The following is a 21,910-nucleotide window of genomic DNA, read 5'->3' on the forward strand; positions in this document are numbered from 1 at the left end:
TAAATTTGCCATAGGCATACTGTTAAATTGTAGTTTTCTGCCTTTTAGTTTTGTGGATGCATGAAATACATTCATGTTTGTCTTAAACAAAACTACCCCTGTAGCTGGTGAGCTTTCTGATTCTAAAACTGCCAACATCTCATGTCAGCAGCTTTCTCTTTTTCTGACAGCAGATTTCCATCTGTAAACTTCTTATTCAGAAGCAATGGTAAAACAGTCTTGCTGTGATTCTCCCCCACCATTTAAACAGTACATAATATTATCATCAACATAAGCATCGATTCCAAACATATGTTATGATTTCCAGAAAAACAACTGCTTGAGTAGGTGGTCCATAACAGCACATTAGTGAGAGTTTTGATTTTTTATTGTTGTTTTCTAGATTATTTTGTCGTTTTAAGATTATTTTATCTGTTTTCTGTTGTTGGATTCGTGTTCTGCCTTCCATGCAGGTTTCATGTTTCCCTCTGTGTTCTGTAGGCTGAAGCTCGCCTTCTTGAGGAACAGCGTAGAGTTCAGGTATATCTCCATGAGAGCACACAAGATGAGTTAGCACGAAAATGTGAGCAAGTACTTATTGAAAAACATCTGGAGATATTTCATACAGAGTTTCAGAATTTGTTGGATGCTGACAAAAATGAAGGTAAGGAGATTCAAACATTGGTTTTAGGCTTAGAGCTCTCCTCCCTGATGATTTGTTAATAATGTAAAATCTGGTGCTGGCTAAATATGATTTGTTCAGGAATTAGATTAAGAGAAAAGATAGTCACTAAACTGATTGACAAGCAGGTTTTGATTAAATTGGGATGTCTGATAATATTGCTTCAAGGAACCTATCCCAATCCCAAATACTAAGGCAGAACATCACTAGTTTGATTTCTATTAACATGGCTGGAAGAGCTTCAAGAGCACTGGGGCCATCCTTCCAGCAGGAGCTGAAGTTTGTGTGAGAGAGATGGGAGATGAAAAACAGATGATTGCTCTTTCAGCAATCCATGGATCTTTCTGAGTCATCAGTGAGAATTTTAAAATCTAAAGTATTTAGAATTATGTATAGGAAATGTGAAAAGAGGAATAGAAGCAAATAAGTAGCTTTTAAAACAGACTATATAAAATACATAAAACCCCATATCAGCACAAGGAAAGGGTGGAAATTACTAATTGATGAGCTAATTTTAGCTGTGAAAATGAGTCTTGAGTGTTACTAATGGATCGACTTTATATCATCATTGAGAATACCTAGAATAAAGTCTTCTTCAGCAGTTCCTCTAACAGAAGTGAAGATTACCAGAGTTTAGGTATCTTTAAGGAATTGTCAATTGTATTGGTTTTTATGAGTTTCTTTGGAAGTTAATACATAGCACAAAGTAAGTCACAACTAGGGGCAGGTAATTCCTGTGGATCGTGCAGATGATAAGGGTGAGTAATGTTTCTGATTTTCCAGTTGGGGAATTAATTAAATCTGTATTTGAAGTCTGAGTAAGGCTCTGTAGCTGAAATACTGCTTTTAAGGATTTAAGAGATACTATGATTAAGTTACTAATGATGATACTATTCACTTGAAAGTTTTGGATTGCAACTATGACTGTCTCATTATATATCAGTCTCAAAATAGCAACTATGAATTATTACTGTAATAGTCATGTTGATAACTAAGAGATGATTCAAAACTGAAAAGGGCAATTCAGCATGATTAGTAGGTCAGAAGCTAGCTGATTCAAATATAAATATTCTGTACTAGTATTTAAGAGTCAAATGTTTATGTTTGTAAATATTTACTTTCTAATTGGAATAAATGACTTTATAAATGACTTCTGACAATCAAAGTAGTAGTAGAATAAGCAAGAAAGGGGGTGTTTTGGACTCAGGAGGCCTTCACAGGCTTTTTTTCCCCTTTTATCAAGTTCATGGGTTATGTGAGCCTTTAATACAGTCACTTACTGTAGTGACACAATTCTGTAAGTTTGTCAGGGTGGAAAAAAAAGAAAAGGAGTATCTTGTGTCTTGGGCACTGTCTAGTTGTATGTCTTTGGTTTTACTTTCGTTTAGGTTATTTCTAAGATAAGTTAGGTCTTTTAAAACACTCGATTTTCTTCTTCTTTTTCAAAATATTTTCTTTTCTCTTATCGGGCTTCACTTGTGCAAATTACAGTAGTTCCCTGCCCCTTTTCTAAGTTTCACAAAGCCTCAAGATTAGAAACATTTATTTTGAAAGATTGTCTGATAATTCATTCTTTAATCGCTCTAATCAGTTCATTCTCAAATTTGTGATAGGCTAACATAGCCTTTTATAGACTATCCTAAACTTACAATAAAAACTTCTTGCTCTCAGTTAAAATATATATTGCTTTGCTCTTGAAAGTACACACTGGTTTTGAGGTCCTCCCATGTGAACTGTGCTTAAGCATATCGTATTACAGGCCACTCCTGTTGGTGTTCTGTAACTTTTTAATCTCATTGTGCAACTGATAAAGTGGTTATAAAGGTTGTGGGACACATTCATCATGTATCACCTGTTCACATCAGTATGATCCCTATAGGAAATAATTATGTTTATTGGGAGCAGACTGTAACAATGTAGGTGGAGTCATTGTGCAAATCTTCCTCGAGGCTTTGTGGCATCTCTTCCTTATTTCACCTTACATAGACATCCTGATAGACCAACCTGTGAATCCTTGCTTGTGGATAGATCTGGCAGCAGCTTATTATACCTGTGCATAGCATTATTTTCCTATCTTTTTTCTAAAATTCTGTACAGTATTCTTATGTTCTTATAAAGGTTAACATCAGGTTGCAATCATGGTTTTCATAGAAAAAAAAAGTTTCCTTTTCTAATCCAAAAGTTTGACAAAGTTCTAAGGAACAGAAAATGTTACACAGAAACTGATCTAAATTGAGATGTCATCGCTTCTGTATTAGAAGGCATCAAACTGTGTGTTGTATTTCAGAGTTAGTTAGAGCTCCAGCTTCTTTATTGCTTGGTTTTGTTTAATCTGATAATCCTCATATGGCAACAAATTGCTCATAAGCCCTTCAGAGAAGTCCTTACACTTTAGAAGAGCTTGATGCAGCCGACAACCTTAAGATGGAATTGACAAGGTGAAATATCCTCATTAGTGTACAGTAAATAATCTGATTGTTTACTGTTTCACTTGAGTGCCTGTTCAGTGAGGGCAAGATTGCAAGAGGATAACTAGTGGGTTTGCATACCTGGTTTACAGTCATATTAAAGTTTGCTTTTTATTTTAAAGAGTTCTGTACTCAGAAGGTACAAAGCATCTACCCTGTTGAAACTGAATAATAAAACCAAAACCCTCTTCAATATTAGACTTTCCAGAATTACCAGTTGATTTGGAAAGTCTTGGCTGAAAACTGGTGAGATTTGAATGTGATGTTTTAACATATGTGAAATGACATCCAATTTATTTTTACCTTTATTAGTTTTGTTCTATGGTAATATTTTTCATAACCTCTTTTTTTCTTTCAGGTACAGTTATTTCTACTGATAATCAGTTTGGGGTTTTTTTTAAGAAATGTCTCTTATTAACAATGCTTTATTGAGAGAAATTTGATTTATGATGTTTCAGTTTATCTGCTAAGGTCATATCAAGACATAACATTTTGCCTTAAATTTCCAACCATTACCACTGGTGCTGCCCAAAGTAAAAGTGTTAATATACAAAGGGCCACAGGTAGTGTTAGATCTCTGAGAACTGTCCTGTTCAGATTAAGATTTAAAGGACAGTGGTCGGCTGGAGAATGTTGTACTTGTAGCGCAGCCAGCAGTAATGCTAGTAACAGTCTCTAATTCATGGTAACACTTTATAATGTTGTGTAAATAAGAGCATTTTAACAATCATTGCTTTAAATCTATGAAAACTAGAAATCAGAAGTAAATTTTCTACCATTCAAGTGGGGTTTTTATAGTCTTGAGATTTATATCACATGGTGAAGCTAAAACATATTAATATTAAAGGATTGTTTTCTCTTTAACTAGTGTTAGCTTTCCAGGTGAGTGCAAAAGTTTGCTATACTGTATAATTTTTTACTGTAGTTTTTTCTGGTTTTTTACAGAAGCAGTTGAATGTGTGTTTTTGTGACAGTGGATGTTTAATTCCTATTGGCAGCTTGTAAATGAGGAATTGGAATCATAGCCGGTGCAAATGGGAATTGTTAGATTTCCTCTTTTTTTTTTTTTTTTGCCTTTTCCAGACTTGGGTCGCATGTATAACCTTGTATCACGAATCCAGGATGGCCTTGGAGAGCTGAAAAAGCTTTTGGAAACCCACATTCATAATCAGGGTCTAGCTGCAATTGAAAAATGTGGAGAAGCTGCTCTAAATGCAAGTATCCCATCAAACTAAATCTGTGTGCAGTTGCTGCCAGTTTTACATTAGAGGATGGTGAATGCTTTCTGATAAAATTTCCAGTTTGCTTATGTTTTCCCTCTCACTAATTTAATTTGTAAGTACTAGGCAATTCTTAAATGTTGATAATAGGCTTAGAACAAGTTATATCACTTTATTACTACTCTTTGAGTTTTGAGGGGGTTTTGGAGGTGTTTTTCAGTTTTGTTTAGGTGGGAGGGGTTTTTGTGTGGTGGGATGTTTTTTTTGGTTTGGTTTGGTTTTGGGGAGGAGGGTGAGTTTCTGTCTGAGTTTTTGCTCTCTGTCAGGATGTCATGCTGCTTGGAAAGCTGGCTGTGCAGATACAACACCCAACACTTACAATACAAATAGACCTGACAGTCCACTGTTTCAAGAAGCATTATCTCCAGGGGACTGTATTTTATTTCATCGTCTTACAGAATTCTGACTTGGGTAGGACTGTCTGGAGAAAGCATCTGTTGGTTTGAGTTTTTTGGTACATGGTTTTATGCTTTTTAGAAAAGAATGAGAAATAGAAGAAGAAAAAAGAATTGAAGTGGTCAGAAAGGTCACAATATAAGGAGCAAGTCAGGCCTTCTGAATCACTGCAATCGTTTAGCCATGTAATTGGTTTTTCGATTTTTATCCCATTATTGTAATTTCAGACTTATGTCTAATACTAATTTGTATTCATTAGGGTTGCATCTTGGAAACATGATGTTGTTTAAACCCTTTGCTGACCTTTCTGCCTATATATAGACAATATGATATTTTCCAGGAAAAAAAAAATAATTAAACACTGCACAAGGCAAAATCAGGATAGAATATAGATTCTGGTAAATTTTATTTAAAGTGGAGTTCAGGAAGCACTTGGAGAATGCTCTCAGGCATTGTCACGGATGATCATAGCATGGTTCTTGGGGTGGTCCTGTGCAGGGTCAGGAGGTGGACTTCAGTGATCCTGTGGGTCTCTTCTAACTCAGGATATTCTATGTTTAACTTTGATTTTTGACAAAGTTCTTTTTAAACTGTTGCTGTCCTGAGAAATTCTTGAAATAACTTCATACTAGTAATCTTTAAAGCAGTAATCTCTAGTGATGTGTGTAGGATCTGTGGTTCACTTCAGTAGTTTTAAGTACATAGCTTTTTAGCAGTGTTGATCCTTTATGAATCATGAAGTAAGCATGAAGCAAGTTCAGGAATCTTCAGCTTCATCTGTAGATATCACCTTAAATTTGGAAATCAGATGCACTCTGATTGTGTGCTTGACACATCCCCCTAGTGGTCATCACTCTTGAGGTTTTTTTCTGTTTAGACCTCGAAGAATTTATCAAAAAAAAATATGAAAGCTCTTTCTCCAGGAATTAGTTCCTCTTTGAGAGAGGGGAGGCCCGAGATTTGTATGTATTAGTTTTTTTGACTCCATCTGTTTACAAAACTCAACCTGCTCATGACACTCTTCCTTGTTTCTTCATCTTTCTCTTTTGTTCCTTTTCTTATTTCACACATTTGTTCTTCATATTCATAGCAGTACCTTTTGCTATTTCCCTTGGGAACCATCTTGCCTGTTCTTCAGTATCACTCACACCTCTGTGTAGCTGTTCATCATTGCCTTGTTAGCCCTCTGTCACACGTAGGTAGGATTGATTCCACCTAACTTCATTTACCCATACTGTATCTAAACAGATAATCAGCTGAGCAAATGCTTCTCAGTTTTTCTGCAGTCAGTGCAGAGAAACAGTCATACCAGTTTGACTCATTTCACCTATTTTAGATTTTTACTGCAGAATGAGTTGTGCTCTGGTCTCTGTTAACTTTATTAACAAGACTGCTCTTCACTCAGAAGATTGCTGCTTTTTGTGCTTTTGGGTTTTGTTGTTGTGGGTTTTTTTTGAGTCCTTGTAATCAGTAGATGCTTTTCTGAATGTTCTTCAAATCCACTTGAGCTTTATGAGATTCTCAGTAATCTCAGTTCTTTATCTCAAGCACCGCATTAGATTGGTGGTCCACGTAGTCTGTGCCTGTCTTCAGGGGCAACAGGAAGCGTTTTTCAGGATCCTGATAAAACCCAACCTGTATTCTACCATTTCTTGCCAGCATCCAGAACTCTTGTTGCCAGATAGGAATGTTACAAGAGTAACTCCATGCCTGGTTGAACTTGCTGATTCTGTTTCCAGCAACCTCCTGTGGCAGCAAGTTCCAGAAGTCCACTACCTTATGTGTAAAAATGGCCTTTATCTGTCTTAAACACTTTCATCAAATGCCCAGTAGTTACAAAATGTGGCTTTTAGTGATAATTATCTTTCCAGTCATACTCTCTTCAAACTTCTGATCTCCAGATTGAAGATGTCTAGACTTTTTAGTCTGTTGTATAGTAGCTGTCCTGTGTGCCTGGTGTTTTACTTGTCCCTCACTACTCTGACTCCACTCTGTCTTTATTGAGATGCAAAGATCAGTAATTGCATGTAGGACCCGGTCTGTGAGTGCCATAAACTGATTCGAATTAAGCATAACTTTTTGAAAACGGTTGCAGTGGTTGAGTAAATGATTTTGTTGTCTTTTGTACTGTGTAATGTGACACACTGTGCACTCTGGTTGCTGTAAATGAAAACTTGCACTGATGTAAGTCAGTCCTGAACATAGGACCTGAATTACTCTAGTTACTGTTTTACCTTTAAAATATTTCTAACACTTTGTAGACTTCCCCCTTAAAAATTTGCTTAGGCCAGTGAGTAGCTTCATTTTGGAGGAGGTAGAAAGTCAACATGTTGCAAAATCCAGTCTCTCTTTATTGCAGGATCCAAAAATGTATGTACAGACTGTGTTGGATGTCCATAAGAAATACAATGCTTTAGTCATGTCTGCATTCAACAATGATGCTGGCTTTGTGGCTGCACTAGACAAAGTAAGTGTATGGAGTGGCATATGGTGAACTTCTTTTTTTATTTCCATTCAGTGTTTTGTCTCCCAAAATTTCACTGTCTTTTGTGATTTATAGGCTTGTGGTCGATTTATAAATAATAATGCAGTGACAAAAATGGCTCAATCATCCAGTAAATCCCCAGAGCTACTGGCACGATACTGTGACTCTTTACTAAAGAAAAGGTATGTCTTCAAAGACAAATTATTGTTTCATGTTGGCTTTTGTTTTAAAATGTTTTAGTGTTTGAAGTTTTATACTGTATCTTCAGAAACAGAACTTAATGATCCTACTGAAATTAAGTATACCAAGTTATGGATACAAAACTTTCAATAGGATCATTCCTAAAGATTATGTTGACTTTTCTTTTTTAAGGAGGAGGGGAAATAAGAAAACCTTTCTTTTCTTATAGGAATATAACTTCTGGGTTTTTAATAAAACAGCAGGAGGTTTTAGGTGGGTTTTTTTATCAAAAAAATTTGAGTTGGGTTGTTATAATGAAGAGAGACACATTCCCTTTTCCATTATAACTCTTGCTTTCCTCCTTTTGTTTTCTCTATACCTTCTTCCATCAGGGCAGAAATCGAGGAGGACAAAAACTGCTTTCTAATTTCTGATGGTTCATATTTTAATTCAAAGTATTTGGCTTCAGATGGTTCAGCAGGTCATATACTGTATTGGTATATGTTGGTATCAGTTCAATTCATACTGGATTGGTGTCGGCTTTGTCACTGGCAACATTTCTAATTGTTTTGGGGGAGGAAAAAACCACCACCAAACAACCCAAAAATGGAAGAATTTGTTCACTTTTCCCTTCCCCATCCCCTCCTTCCTTGAGCAAAGGTTTTATTTTCTCCTTTATAAATACTAGCTTTCTGCAGGGTAGATTTGGGATATACCTGCTGGACAATCATGCCGTGGAGGAAAAGTGTGGTGCCACCTGAGCTTTCACTCAGTCAAGTCCCAGCTCTATAAGCTGTTTTCTTCTCACTGTACTATCTAAGATAAGAAATAAAGATAGCATTTAGCAACAGGAAGAGACAGATCTATGTTTAAGCCCATAAATCCTGAGAAGTATCAGGTATCAAGAAGTCCCGAGCAAGTCATGGTCCAGGACTTCACCCTGGACTTCAGTTGCATACTTCAGAATTGCTCACAGGTGGAGTAGTGAAGTGTTAAATTCATTACATTGTTTCCTCTTTAAAGAGTCTCTGATCCCGGAACTACTCAAGTCTGTATTTCTTTATTTATGAAGTTTCCACATACATCCATGTGTTGGCTTAATTCTACTGTTTTGAGATTCATTAAAAATGCATTTCTTTAATTGCAGCTCAAAGAATCCAGAAGAAGCAGAGTTGGAAGATACACTCAATCAAGTGGTAAGATGTCTATAAACACAGTTCTCTTCTGTGTTAGCTTTGACAAGTTAGGAGTATTCGATTGTCACACAAGGCAGATAAGGAAAAAAAATATTTTTACATATTTGATTTCATTACTTAGTATTTCAGCTTTTCAGTAATAATCCCTGTGTGGCTGTTTAAAAATTATTTTCTTTTGTGTGTTAAAAAAAACCCCTTTACAGCAGTGGCTATATTAAATCTATGCTTTTACTTCATCTTTGTATACATACATATATAATTTCTACAGTATCTTTTTATATCATTAAATATGCACATATTAAAAGGCTGCACATGTGGAATATAAAGTTTGTGTGTTCAAATCATATCCACATTTAAAACAAACACACACCATCACTCTGTTCTCCTCCCTCCCCCCCTCAAAAAAAAAAAAAAACCCGCCAAACAAAACCCCTGATCTTAAAAATTTAGGTGCAAATGAAGTAGCTACTGCTACAGATTTTTCAAGACAAATGTTTAAATATTTTTTTCCTTACAAGCTATCTTGGCTTTTCCAGATGGTTGTCTTCAAGTACATTGAGGATAAAGATGTGTTTCAAAAATTCTATGCTAAAATGCTGGCAAAAAGACTCGTTCATCAGAACAGTGCTAGTGATGATGCTGAGGCAAGCATGATCTCTAAATTAAAAGTGAGTATTCCGTGACTGTCTCATGATCTACTTCCTTGCACGTCTTCCAACTGTTTTGGAAAGTATTAATGTATGTCCCTTCATTTCTTTATTTTATGTACAATAGAAAAATGCACAACCTAGGTCTTTTTTTTCTGTCTTTTTTCCTTTTTTTTTTTTTTTAATCAAAGGAGCTGGTAATGCATGTCTGTCCGGTGGAGTTAAACTTCATTATTCTTATCCAAATAAATGACATGGATATATTTGTTCAAGGGAATGACTACTGAAAAGTAGCTTAATTTCATTAACTCTTATTCATGCAGAGTCAAGCAAAATATGATCTAATACCCTTTGAGTATTCTGTTTCACTGTGTGTTTTACTTCATTGTCAAACTTAATTTTCTTCAGTTTTCAGTGACAGTTAAAGAGCTCATCTAGTTGGGATCCGTACTTTGAGTGAGGGAAATAGGGAACTTTGTGCTTTTTTTAAGGAAATAAGTTCTGGTACTTTGTTCTTCTCATTATCCAATGTCAAAAATGTGTCTTGCTGATGTATCTGTGCTTTTAAAATACAGCAAGCTTGTGGTTTTGAGTATACCTCCAAGCTGCAGCGGATGTTCCAAGATATTGGTGTAAGCAAGGATTTGAATGAACAGTTTAAAAAGCACCTGACCAACTCAGAACCATTAGATTGTAAGTAATACATTTACCTAAGTTACTGTTGCACAGTTTAGCTTCCTCTTATTTCTGTAGAGCTAACTGTGTGAGGGAAGTATTTGACTTAGACATTGTTCTGCCAGAAGTTAGTGTTCTTCTGTCTAAGATAACTGGGATTTTTAAATTAGTCCTATAGGTCTGTTCTGTGTATTCTGATAGCACTTTATATCTTTTGTGGGTAGCCGCCTCCTGATTTTGCAGCTCATGTTTAGGTATGTAACTAAATGAAGTTGAATCCTGTCTTTTCTTTTTTTCTTTTTCTTTTCCTTTTTTTTAATTTTTGACTGGAGAGATGTTTCTCTTTAAACAATTTTGATTTTGAACACAAAATGGCTTAAGTTCACACTTGTGTGAAAGGATTGAGGAAAAAAGTATAGGGTGTTCCATGTTGCTAGATGGCATTACCGCTTTTTTTTAATACATATTTTTTTAATTGAAGCACGTTGAACCAAATTCTGCCAGGAATTGATAATTAATTCTTGGATTACAACTAGAGCTGTGTATTGTCAGGCTTTATTTTACTTAGTTTGTAGTCTTAGTCGACTTGCCCAAAATGCCTTACACGTATAAATGTGAAAGGTCTATTCTTGCAGTTGCGTCTTGTGATGACGAATGCTCACAATTTTCACACTTGCATGTTAAAAAAGAAGTCCATTGTGGGGATAGGAACAGGATAACTTCTCCAAATTAGAGAAAATTGAGTGCCTGTCACATCTAAGGCTCTCCAGCTGCAGCGACATCTTTCATGAGTGTCTTTTGTTTATGATCTGAAAAAAAAAATTATTGCTTAACGATTCTTTACCATGTTAGTTTGACCAGAAGGCATTTGTGTTAGAACTGGGGCTGTGTTTGAAGAGGGGCTAGGAGCAAGGGGAATAATGCATCTCAACCTCTTCACTTCTTTTTCAGTGGATTTCAGCATCCAGGTGCTGAGTTCTGGATCGTGGCCATTTCAGCAGTCCTGCACATTTGCTCTGCCCTCTGAGGTGAGGCACTGCACTTGGTTCATCTGAACATGAAATGATCATGTGAGAAATTTGTTTTACAAGGCTGGTGTCTCCTTCTGTTTTGTTGTGTATGAGAGGGGACTGGGAAGTGTCTCTGGTGTTTGCCTATTTGGCCTGAGGATATTTGGAACAAGATAATTGAGTAAAGTAGTAGGAAGGAACTGTGTGAAACACGTTTTTTCTAGTTGTGCTTAATGTATCATGAAAGAAAGAATGAAACTTAAAATGCTGGTTTACATTTGTGTTGTTAATGGTACTTTAAAGGGGAAACTTGTAACAGAGGGAAATTTCATCCAGTCTGCAGAATTTGAATACCTTGGATTTCTGTTTGTGTTGTTCAGACAACACGGTGGTTGAGGGTGATCAGATTTGATGATGTTCATCTGTTGCTTCATGTTGTAGCATGTTTTAGTAATGGTAAACAACGGTGAATAATATTATTTATTTGTTTGTTATTGTTTTTATACAGTTAGAACGGAGCTATCAGAGATTTACTGCATTTTATGCCAGTCGTCATAGTGGAAGAAAATTAACATGGTTGTATCAGCTGTCCAAAGGGGAGTTGGTTACCAACTGTTTCAAAAACAGATACACATTACAGGTGAGGACAATGTCATGCCAGTAAAACAATTGGTAATGATTGCATTCAGAGGACTGGATACAGCTGCTAGAACCTTTATTGTGTGTTTGTTTTATTTACTGCACTGATACTTACGATCTGTGCTTAAAAGAAAATTGACTTCCGAAAGGGAATACATTGCCTGTGGTCTAAAGAGGTGTTGAATTGCATTGTGTGAGACAATTGCAAGCTCTTTGTGTAGGATCTGATGCTGGTTATACTTCTGTGTCTGCTTTCTCTCAAAAAGTCGACAGAGGAGGGGAGTTCGCAACAGTGAGAAGAAACAAGATAATCTCAGACTTTGACCGTGTTATCAACATATGTTAACCTTGTGGTGATAGCCACTGATAGCTGCCTTGTTCATAAATTCAGTTTCATTATTCTGCTGGAGTTGTGAGAATTAATTCAGTAGTCTGTGTAGGTTTTAATGAAGATTAAATGGGGTAAGAGTCAGGGAGTGACAGAGGAAAATAATTTAAAATTATATTAGCAAGTACCAGGATAGTGCTTTGACACCATAAGATTTGATGAAGTGTCTGCAGCTAGCTAAATTATCAGAATCCTGGGATTTATGCTTAGATAATGCTGGAAGGTGGAGTTCTGGTTGGGTAAGCAACATCAGATTTTTCTGTATTATGTAATGATTAGCACTAGTTGGGTATTCTCTGTTGTCCAAATATTCCAGTATTTGTGTTTAACTGGTAAATTTCAGGCTGTTCAAATTCAGAAAATGTGTTTTTTCGTTCTCATTTTCTGATTTCCCCCCTCTCCCCTTCATTCTCTGTTTTTGGATCTGTTAGGCATCCACATTCCAGATGGCGATTTTACTGCAGTACAACACAGAAGATGCCTATACCGTGCAGCAGCTGACAGACAGTACTCAAATAAAAATGGTAGTGACTTTGCACATTTTACCACACTCTTGTGAACAAATCTTTTGGTCTTCAGGGCTCTTTCTGCTATCGTAAGAAACTGGGATTACATGTGTTTGAAGCCAGAGTCGGTTTCTGTCCTGAAGGTGACAGATGTGCTCTATTCTTGGTCAACTTACTTTCCCTGTTTACTTTCCTGTAATCATAACTGCCTGATTCTGATGAATCTTAGTGAGTGCATACTCCTGTTCATGACTGGAGTGAATTGTGTAGCTCCCTGCTGAGCTCTGATAGGAAGTTTTCAGGGTTTCACTACATACATTTTAATGTTAAAAGACAACACTGTAGCAAAAAAAAGCATTATCCCTAAATGATTGATCTGTGTATCTGTCATTCTTTTACATCTCAAGGCTTTTATACATGAAAATAGCAAAATCTGAAGTTTCATTGGCTAACTCTCCTGTGGAACAGGTTCCCTCCTTTTCTTTCCAAGTAGACTTTAAAGCCCACAGTTTATTTAGCATCTGTGGCCTTTATAGTAGGTGTGAATCAAGTCTGCTTCAACTTCTGGAAAGTTAGGCAATTCCTAGTCAGTGAGATCTTTACTTCAAGAAATTCATATCTAGAAAGTTACTGCTAATGATGGTTTACAGCAAACCCAGAAGTCTTAGGGGGTTGCCCTTTATTATAGATACTTTTTTTGTGGAGGGAGAGATTTCTGTAAAATAAATATTTAGCCCAAATTATGGCTGGATCAGAATAAAACTCTTTATACAGCTGAAAACTAAGTGCTTGGATCCCAGAAGATTTCCACTGTGGTAAAATAGCAGTTTTGCAAGCCTGCTCAGAATGTTGACCCTAGTAGCCATCTGGGTGACTGACCAGCAACATCAACAGAACAGATCCCTAGTGTAACAAAGAAAGTAAAAAGATGTTAATCAGAAAGCAGAGTGTGCTTTCTTTCTGAAGTTTAAGTTTGCCATGGTATATATATTTGCATGGTTTGGGAAAAATTATTTCTTAGGCTTATGAATCTGCTTACAAAATACTTCCTAAACCAGCAACTAGAAAGGTCTACTGTTTGGAATTAGTCTTTCTTAAGAATTTTATGTCACTTGACCGACCACAAGGGGAATAATGTCATAACACCCAAAAAGGGCCTTACTGTATTTTATTTCTGTGAACTATGTTTTTACTGCCTTTTTTTCCCCCCCTTATTTTACAGTGTTCTGCACTTGCTAGTTCTTAGTCTAAAGATGTGCATTCTTGTTCAAGTTTTTAAGTTAGAGAAAGTGCAATCTGTACTGATAACATTTCCTGTAATTTTGTAGGATATCTTGGCACAAGTTCTACAGATACTTTTGAAATCAAAATTGCTTGTAAGTACTCTTGCTTTTTTATGACCTGCTTAACACACAGCAAAATGTGTTAATGGCTATTTATTTATTTGTTTGTTTATTTATTTCCTACAGGTTTTGGAAGATGAAAATGCAAATGTTGATGAAGTGGAGTTAAAACCAGATACTTTAATAAAACTCTATCTTGGTTACAAAAAGTAAGGAAAAATTTGAGCAGCATGCATCACTTATGTATAATGGGTAGCATCCTCCTCTGCTTTCAAAATCTGGGTAAAACCTGATATACCTGAGATGAAAGCTTCGGGGTTCAATTGCCAATTGAAATACAGATCCAATGTGTACCAGCACTAAGGGAGAGGGCTGGCAAGTGGGGGGGATGGGTAAGATTTCAGCTTTATGACTTAAAAGTCTGTCAAGCCCTGGATGTATTTTCATATGCCCTTTTTGTTCCTTGATTCTTGTCTAATTCTTGAATTATTTATTTCTGATAAGACATGGTGCTGCTGTTTTACTGAGGTGCATGACTCGCTCGCACTCAGCGAAATACGTGGTATTTTATAAGGTTACAGTTGTGCACAGTGACCAGCAAAGGTCAGAGTCATAACTGCTCATCCACTAGAGCTAACATGAGAAGATCAGGCTCATTTCAGAACCACAGAGTGTACAGTGATTTGAAGACTTAATAAACATGATTTTCAGTAGGGTTTATTGCCTGTTTTAAACAGTCCTGCATTTGAAGCTGTTTACAGTACTTGTGGTGACTTTTTATCATGCTTACCAGAGCATAGATGTAAACACACATAAATTCAGTGAGTTCGGTACTTCCTGAAGATAAGATATCGAGTGAAAGAACCATTTTGAAACCTTTCCTTGTACCTCACTGTTTACCTGTTTTCCTCTTTACCCATAATTAAAGGTTTGAGCATTCATGCCTTAATGTCAGTTACCTTAATGCAGTGATGGGAACAGCTCAGTGTTGCTGCACTCTGCAGCTCAGTGGTTCCCAATATATGATGCACAACACTGCATTAAATAAAGAACAGATTCCCCCTCCAGTGCAGCCAACAAGCTGAGCAGAGCCCTGTGCACGTTGGTACTCTGATGCTGAGGTTTGTTCCCCACTTGTGACACAGCACCGTGTCTTGAGAGTAGTGGGCTCACTTCAGCACAACCATCAGCACCAGGGAGCGTGTGGAAGAAAGGCAGAATTCAGTTTTACAAAACAGATGGATTTCTTCACATTGTGGTCAGAATCCAGTCTGTAAATCAGAAAGGTCATTCTGTTTCGACTTACTTTTCTTTGTCCCGTTCACTGACTCAAAGCTTCTTACTAAACATAGAAATGTTTCAAATACAGTGTAATTGTACAGTGCTAGCTAGACCTAGCAGGTCACTAGCTGGATTCAGTAAGACATGAAATACAAGAATACCAATCAAAAAGCTATTTTGGTTTTTTGATTGGTTGGGGGTTTTTTCCAATATTTTTTTTAACTTAAATAAGAGTGTCTAAAATTTTCAGAAGAGCCACAGTCCTCTTTTGTTTTAAAGTAATTGTGGTGGTGTGGCTTTTATTTTGGAGTTGGATTTTGTTAGGGGGGTTTTTTTCTTTGTTTCTTTGATCAGTTTCTAAACAGGCTAATTTTTTATTAACTTCTGCTTTTCTTTACAGCAAAAAATTAAGGGTAAACATCAATGTGCCAATGAAGACTGAACAGAAGCAGGAACAAGAAACTACACACAAAAATATAGAGGAAGATAGGAAACTACTGATTCAGGTAAGTTGTATTGCAGAATGTTGCCATGATCTCAGAATTACAGCTTTGTAATCCTTTAATGAAGCTTACTGTGGGGTTTTCTTAATTTTTATTAGAAGACAACATGCCATTGCAGTGCACTGTGTTAGAGTTAAAAATGTGTTTAAAATGCTCTTAAAGGTGATTGAAGTCTGTAATAGAAAGTGGAGGAGGGCATTTCTACAGATGGAATGTGTTCTTCACATTTGTTCTAATCTGATGTTGATAGTGTTTGGGTTTCATGGATGCACACCCTCACCAGACCTTGTTCTGGGTGAAAACTAATAATACCCAAGTAGTATGAAATCAACAGTGTTTTTATATCATTTCATTCGGAATCCACTCGAGAAGCAAAGAGGCAGGGGAAGGAAATACACGTGTGCTACTAAGAGAGCATTACAGTAAAGTTAAATATATAAAGAAGGCTTTTTGTTACACAAGGTAGTTTCATGTTGCTCTTGGTACCAGCTGGTGCTATTGATAAGACCAACAGTAATTACAGGTCTTAAGCCTTGTGTCAAAGCCACTTCTAATGCCTGTGTGCTGTGTAGAACCTGAGTTCTTACAGCCTGCCTGAGTAGCTGACATTTGTGGGCAAACTTCTCCCTGTCTGGTACTCACGTTTGTTGTGGTGGTGCTTCTGCACAAGCAGATGTGATCTGCTGGGGAAGTTAAATGTTAAATGGCATTATCCAGGACAAGTACTTTGCTCCTAAGCACACCTTTCCCACTTTGCCGTGCAGGCTGCTATTGTGAGAATCATGAAAATGAGGAAGGTTCTAAAACACCAGCAACTGCTTGGAGAAGTGCTAACACAGCTGTCCTCAAGGTTCAAGCCACGAGTTCCTGTAATTAAGGTATGGGAGAACCACATCTCTGTACCTGTGTTCCAGGAGGTGAGGAGTGTATATATATAGACAAAACACATGCTTCTGAATTAAAAAGGAAAGCTAAGGAGATGGGATGGGTAAGAACAGATTTTTTTTGAGTTTTAAGTAAGTAGGAAATGTTTTAACCAGAAATACTGCATTTCTCTTAGGGTAATATGCATGTTTCACATTGTTGGCAGAAGTAAAATAGTAGCTTGATTACATCTTTTCACATCAGTGCCAGCTTACCGTAGCCTTTGCTCCAGGCTTACTGTTTATTCCTGCTCTCCTAGTTGTGGGAGTGCAGCCAGCCTTTGGGTTGGCTTGATGGAACAGCTTCCTGATCTCTTGCAGGATAAAAATGTTGGGATAGGAGGCACTGTATTTAATTATTTACTAATAATTGTATTGATTATATTAATTACTAATTAATGGGTGTTAATTTCTTCACCAGATTGTTCAAGTGGGCTCACCAGTGGTTTTTACATACACAGCCAAGGGGATGGGTGGGGCAGAGAAGAGGCAGTGGAGACCAGTTGCATAAACTGGCACCGGTACTGAGGTGCTTCCAGTCAGGCAGTGCCACAGGCAGCTCTTACTGCAGCTGCTGTGTCTAGTGCCCTTACAGTGAGCACTCTGCACCTTGGTTTAATTCTCTGTTTGCTGTCTTACTGTGAAGTTGCTCAGCATACTGATGATGGGTTGATCTACCAGCCACTCCCCTGGAATAGCATCAAGTAGGTATAATTCAGTTAAATGGATTAGCAAAGTCCTCTACTTGGATGTGGTCAGAAACAGGAGAGCAAATTGCCATGGTTTGTGCCCTTTGCCTGCTCCCATCCTCGGCCTGGCAGGGAACTCCCACGGGGGCCAAAATCCTTCAAAGTTTGTAGCAAGCACCGAGAGGGCTTTTCTGCCAGTGTCCCACCACTGACCTCTGTTCCTCCCACAGAAATGCATCGACATTCTCATTGAGAAGGAGTACTTGGAACGTGTAGATGGTGAGAAGGACACCTACAGTTACTTGGCTTAACATTTTTATTAGCAATTACTTGACTGTGTGACACTCGGCAAATAGGTATGTGATGGAAAGGATGAAAGCGACGGAACTTCATAGCAGCCACCCTGCTGCCATTTGGACCTCCCTTTTTAATAACTGAGACCAGGACTCCCATCAGCCAGTCTCAGATTTACATCAGAACTGCTCAGGATTGATACATTTCAAGTATGTAAATATGGACACCAATGCCATTTAACCTAACTTAAGAACAGAAAGGAATCAAACCCTTCTCCTTTAAGGGTTGCATGCTACTGCATTTAAATCAATACATTGGCTATATGATAAACAGCTGCCATCACAGGCAGTACTTATACATGTTGGCAGCACTTGGAGAGCGAGTCTGAATGGACCCATGTGTAATCTGCTATGAAAAACCATTTGTATAGTGTGTTTCATTTTTTAATGTGTGATAAATAATAAAAAAAAATTAAAAGATTTCTGTACAAGTTGCATTTGGTTTTATTGTTTTAAGTTTCATGACTTATCTTTCTAAATGTAAATAAAAGGTATAATGGTTATGAAAGCTATTAGAAATTCGTTTTGCTTTTCCTCCCTGCTTTCTTTTAAGCACATTTTGTTCTCTGAAGAAATTGTCATCTATCATCATCTATGCATGTTATTTCTTTTTTAAGAGGAAAGGTCTGCACTTTGAAAGTAAAAGGAAGTTGTGATGATTTCACAAGATCTGCAGAATAGAAAATACTTGGGATAGACATGGCAATCCTTGATCATCTGAAATTGGAGCTGTTTTTAATATTGCTCAGTGTGCTGTAAAATGCATCACACTTGCTTAAATGCTGCCTGGGATAAATGAGGTTTAGGCTGCCCATTTCTTTGGCTAGAACAGAAAATTGAATGTGTTCCTAAAGATTAATTCCCATTAAATGCAGCCTGTGATGGGAATTAAAATACTTTTGAGTGTTACTACACATGCATTGATTGACCAGGCTTCATTCCATTCTTCTCATAACATTTTGTGAAATGAATATTGGCTTTCCACATGCTACAAGCAAGATGCTTCCATCCTCACAAGTCTCATTTTGGTAATTTATATTTTCTAATCATGATGGTGAAAAGAACTTCTGCAGCCAAACCCCTTTTTTTCCCTTTAGAATTTGTGATTTGTTCAGTGTTTCTTCTCACAGGAAGATAAAGGAGCCAGGTTTGGTGTTGCTAATGTTTTTCTCTTGAGGGAAACTAATGGTTACAGCTGAACTCTGACCTAAAAAAAATGTATGGGTTTAAAAAAAATTATGGAGCAGTATTAGATGTGATCCAAAGTGATTTGGAAAAGCAAGGGGGAGGTTCATCTGCAACTGAGATCTTGCAGGCTTTCTAGTCATGTTCTGAATTAATGTTAATTGTACTAAAGACTGTCAGCATGGGGACTAGAAGCATCTTGCTGTTCAGTTTTAAAATTGCTTTTGGAAATTTAGAAGAGTGGAGCTTGTGATGCTTCCAGGGATGGCTTTTTTTTTTTTTTAGTAGTAGTAATAGTAGTAGTATATGCTGTGTTGTTTTTGTAAACAATTCTTGCAGAAAGTTCAGAGCTAGTAGATTGTTGTAGCAGGATTTAAGAGTGGTATGATGACAGAAAAACGAACAGCCTGAATGTTGTTCTCTGTTGGAAGGCCAGAAATGACCTGCTCCAAGTTGCCTCTCAAAGCCAAGCCTTAACCCAGGGCTGGTTAAAGCAGTACTCTGTATACTGTCAGCACGAGACCAAAAGCCATGTTCTACCCAAGCATAGAGAAAATAAGTTTTTAATGTTTGGACTTCTTTTTTTCTCTCATGAATTCTCAGTTCCTAGGCCAGCACAGAGCAGGAGAGCCTGCTGTACATGAGAGTGTGGCAGTATGTGCTGAACATGACCCCTAGGTGCAAGAAGGTACACAGTCATTGTGGACAGGATTTCTTGAAATCAGTTTTGCAATGTCCCCCTGTGCCTGCCCTCCCACTCCAGCTGTTTTGACTAGAGCACTGTGTTCCATCCAGCAACAGGCTGCAGAGTTCACACTCCACAGGCAAATAAGAAATAAATGTGTGGCAGCCCTGTACGAGACCCAAACGGACTAACTGCAATCTAAATAATTTTGGATGAAACTATATATAAAAAAATTAAGAGATGCAGAAGAGAAATGTATATGTAATTACTGTTGTATTCATTATTCAGTTGGTGCTTCAGAGATGCCACAGCTTTGTCTTGAAAGTAGCATTTGTCACAGAACTCACAGCTGTTCTGATTTTTGTTTGGGGGGGACAACCCTTTTTCCCCTGCATTAAATGCCTCTACTGCTAATGGAGAGACCTCTTGTCTGATGCAACTCAGCAAAAGTGGAGAAAGACTAAAAAAAATGCAGTGCAGCTCTTCCTGTGACAAAAGGTTAGATGTAGGAGCTGAGGATGTAGGATGTTGGGATGTAAAGGTTAATTGTAGGAGTTTCTCAGCTGCAGCCATTACTCTATAGAGAACATGAATGTAGCTGCCATGCCAAGGGAGCACAAAAACTGCAAGACCAAGACTGACTGAGGTGCTGCAGCACCACCCTTAACCTGACTGATGTCTCCTACACTGTTTGAATCTTCACGTGAATCTTAAATGTGACCTAAAGTAACAGTATCAAGAGGGGACAAGGGTGGAGCTGCCTTTGCTCAGAAGTTACAAGTTAAATTCACATTGCTTCCTCAACTGGCTGACACAAAATTCCAACTCAGTTCCAGTAAAAATGAAGAAGTTCAAGTATCCTTTATTCAAGGTTGAAAAATGTACCACACCACATTATTGCAAAAGTTCATAGGTACAAAACACTTTGCAGCTGGTGAGAAGGCAATAAAAAGTTGTTTGTTTTTTTTAAAATTTGTTACTATAAATTACTGTTACAGTACTTTGCAAATACATAATTTCAAATTGCATCGTTTTTATTTTTCTAAAATTGCCCACAGTACTAGAAATTCCTGAAGATAAGGCAGCTGTTTGTTTAAAAGAAGAGGTAGCTGGTGTCAAGGGATTTCCATTTCTCTTTCAATGCCCACATACTTAAGGGCATCAGCTTGGCTATATCTGAAATTAAAAAAAAAAAGGCAAATAAAAACCAGTATCACTGAACATTTCAGCTTCATTGTTCTGACATGACAGAAGGCACTACAGACTGGAATACTCATACTTAGATTTCCCATAGTTTCATCACCAGCTGGGGCCTTTGCTCCTCATTTGAATTTGCAGGTGCAGAACAATGCTGACCACTCAAGGAACTACTTTTAGAGGAGTTTGATTAAGAGGAAACAAAATTCCACTAAAATTCCACACTTTTTTTCACCTTGAATCTCACCAAGCTGAAGGTCATTTTAGCTAGTGGAAAGCAACTGCATTTCTGAAGGTTGACTTGCACTGTATTGGCACTGGACAGCTTAGTTTTCTTCAAGTGGGATGATTTTAGAGGAAAGTAGGAACACATTCTTAGCAAGCACTTCTCTCTAATAACACAATACTTCTTGCCCATTTCTGAGTGATGGGAGAGTCAAGCCCATACTAGTACTAGGGAGCCCTACCAGTTAAAGTCTGTTGTGCAGGTCTGTCCCCATTTGTCACTAAACTTTGCTCTATACAAGCTGCTGTTCCAAGTTTGCTCAATTCAGTCTTACTCTGATATCTGGCTTAAAAATACAATGCAGAGTGTGCATTCTGCTTCTCAGCTGCTGAGACCTGAGGTTGAAGGACCAGGCAGGTGGAGTAATTAACTGAGCTGAACAGAGATACTGAAAGCTAATCCGGTATGACACAAAGAAATTACAAAATCCATCTACCCACCTGTAGTCAAAGAACAGTTCTTCACCAGTCTGAATGGCTCTTTTAGCAAATATTCCTATTCTGTGATCACCATTAACCATCATAACTGTATAAAAGAAATTTAAGCTTATGTTAGTACAAATACTGATAAAGTGTGCATGCTAAACAAGTATCTCACAACATTTCATACATTGCTGAAAAGCAAGAAAATTTAAAACTTACCTTTTGCATAGCAGTTGGGATTTACTGAATGGTTTGCAAATCTAATTTTGTTGCCCTTGCGTGTTGCATCAACCACAAAATCTAGGGGGGTGGAAAAAACAACAAAACCCACAAATGATGGAGAGTCACCTACAAACAAGTTTTTGTGTTTAGTGCCTAGTGTGCTTGGATTTTAACAGCTGGAGAAGATAACTGCACAGCTTCCTACATGGAAGAACTGGCCCATCGTCCTACAACAGATGTACCATTCGGCAAGACAAAATATTCCTGCTGCTCCACACTGTGCTTTCCCT

General features: G+C 37.4%; 2 protein-coding genes across 10 annotated transcripts in view; one reads left to right on the forward strand and one right to left on the reverse strand.

Moving 5' to 3' along the window:
* Window positions 1–18,131, forward strand: part of CUL1 (cullin 1) — a 52,699-nt gene extending 34,568 nt beyond the window's left edge. The window contains exons 8-22 of the mRNA XM_051768497.1: window positions 481–643; window positions 4,213–4,343; window positions 7,165–7,272; window positions 7,366–7,472; window positions 8,618–8,666; window positions 9,203–9,334; window positions 9,889–10,006; window positions 10,940–11,016; window positions 11,507–11,638; window positions 12,457–12,549; window positions 13,860–13,907; window positions 14,001–14,083; window positions 15,556–15,661; window positions 16,423–16,536; window positions 17,501–18,131. Coding sequence (XP_051624457.1) covers window positions 481–643; window positions 4,213–4,343; window positions 7,165–7,272; window positions 7,366–7,472; window positions 8,618–8,666; window positions 9,203–9,334; window positions 9,889–10,006; window positions 10,940–11,016; window positions 11,507–11,638; window positions 12,457–12,549; window positions 13,860–13,907; window positions 14,001–14,083; window positions 15,556–15,661; window positions 16,423–16,536; window positions 17,501–17,581 — 1,542 coding nt within the window. The 3' untranslated portion in view covers window positions 17,582–18,131. The remainder of the gene's footprint in view (window positions 1–480; window positions 644–4,212; window positions 4,344–7,164; window positions 7,273–7,365; window positions 7,473–8,617; window positions 8,667–9,202; window positions 9,335–9,888; window positions 10,007–10,939; window positions 11,017–11,506; window positions 11,639–12,456; window positions 12,550–13,859; window positions 13,908–14,000; window positions 14,084–15,555; window positions 15,662–16,422; window positions 16,537–17,500) is intronic.
* Window positions 18,132–20,335: 2,204 nt separating this feature from the next.
* EZH2 (enhancer of zeste 2 polycomb repressive complex 2 subunit) overlaps window positions 20,336–21,910 on the reverse strand; it is a 55,034-nt gene continuing 53,459 nt past the window's right edge. For all 9 annotated transcript variants that reach the window (XM_051768504.1, XM_051768498.1, XM_051768507.1 and 6 more), the window contains 3 exons: window positions 21,618–21,698; window positions 21,417–21,501; window positions 20,336–20,669 (listed from right to left, as the gene is read on the reverse strand). In XM_051768504.1, coding sequence (XP_051624464.1) covers window positions 20,609–20,669; window positions 21,417–21,501; window positions 21,618–21,698 — 227 coding nt within the window. In that variant the 3' untranslated portion in view covers window positions 20,336–20,608. The remainder of the gene's footprint in view (window positions 20,670–21,416; window positions 21,502–21,617; window positions 21,699–21,910) is intronic.

The sequence above is a fragment of the Manacus candei genome, unplaced genomic scaffold (assembly GCF_025592945.1).
Source record: "Manacus candei isolate 608988 ecotype Guabito, Panama unplaced genomic scaffold, ASM2559294v1 h1tg000095l, whole genome shotgun sequence".
Lineage (NCBI taxonomy): Eukaryota > Metazoa > Chordata > Aves > Passeriformes > Pipridae > Manacus > Manacus candei.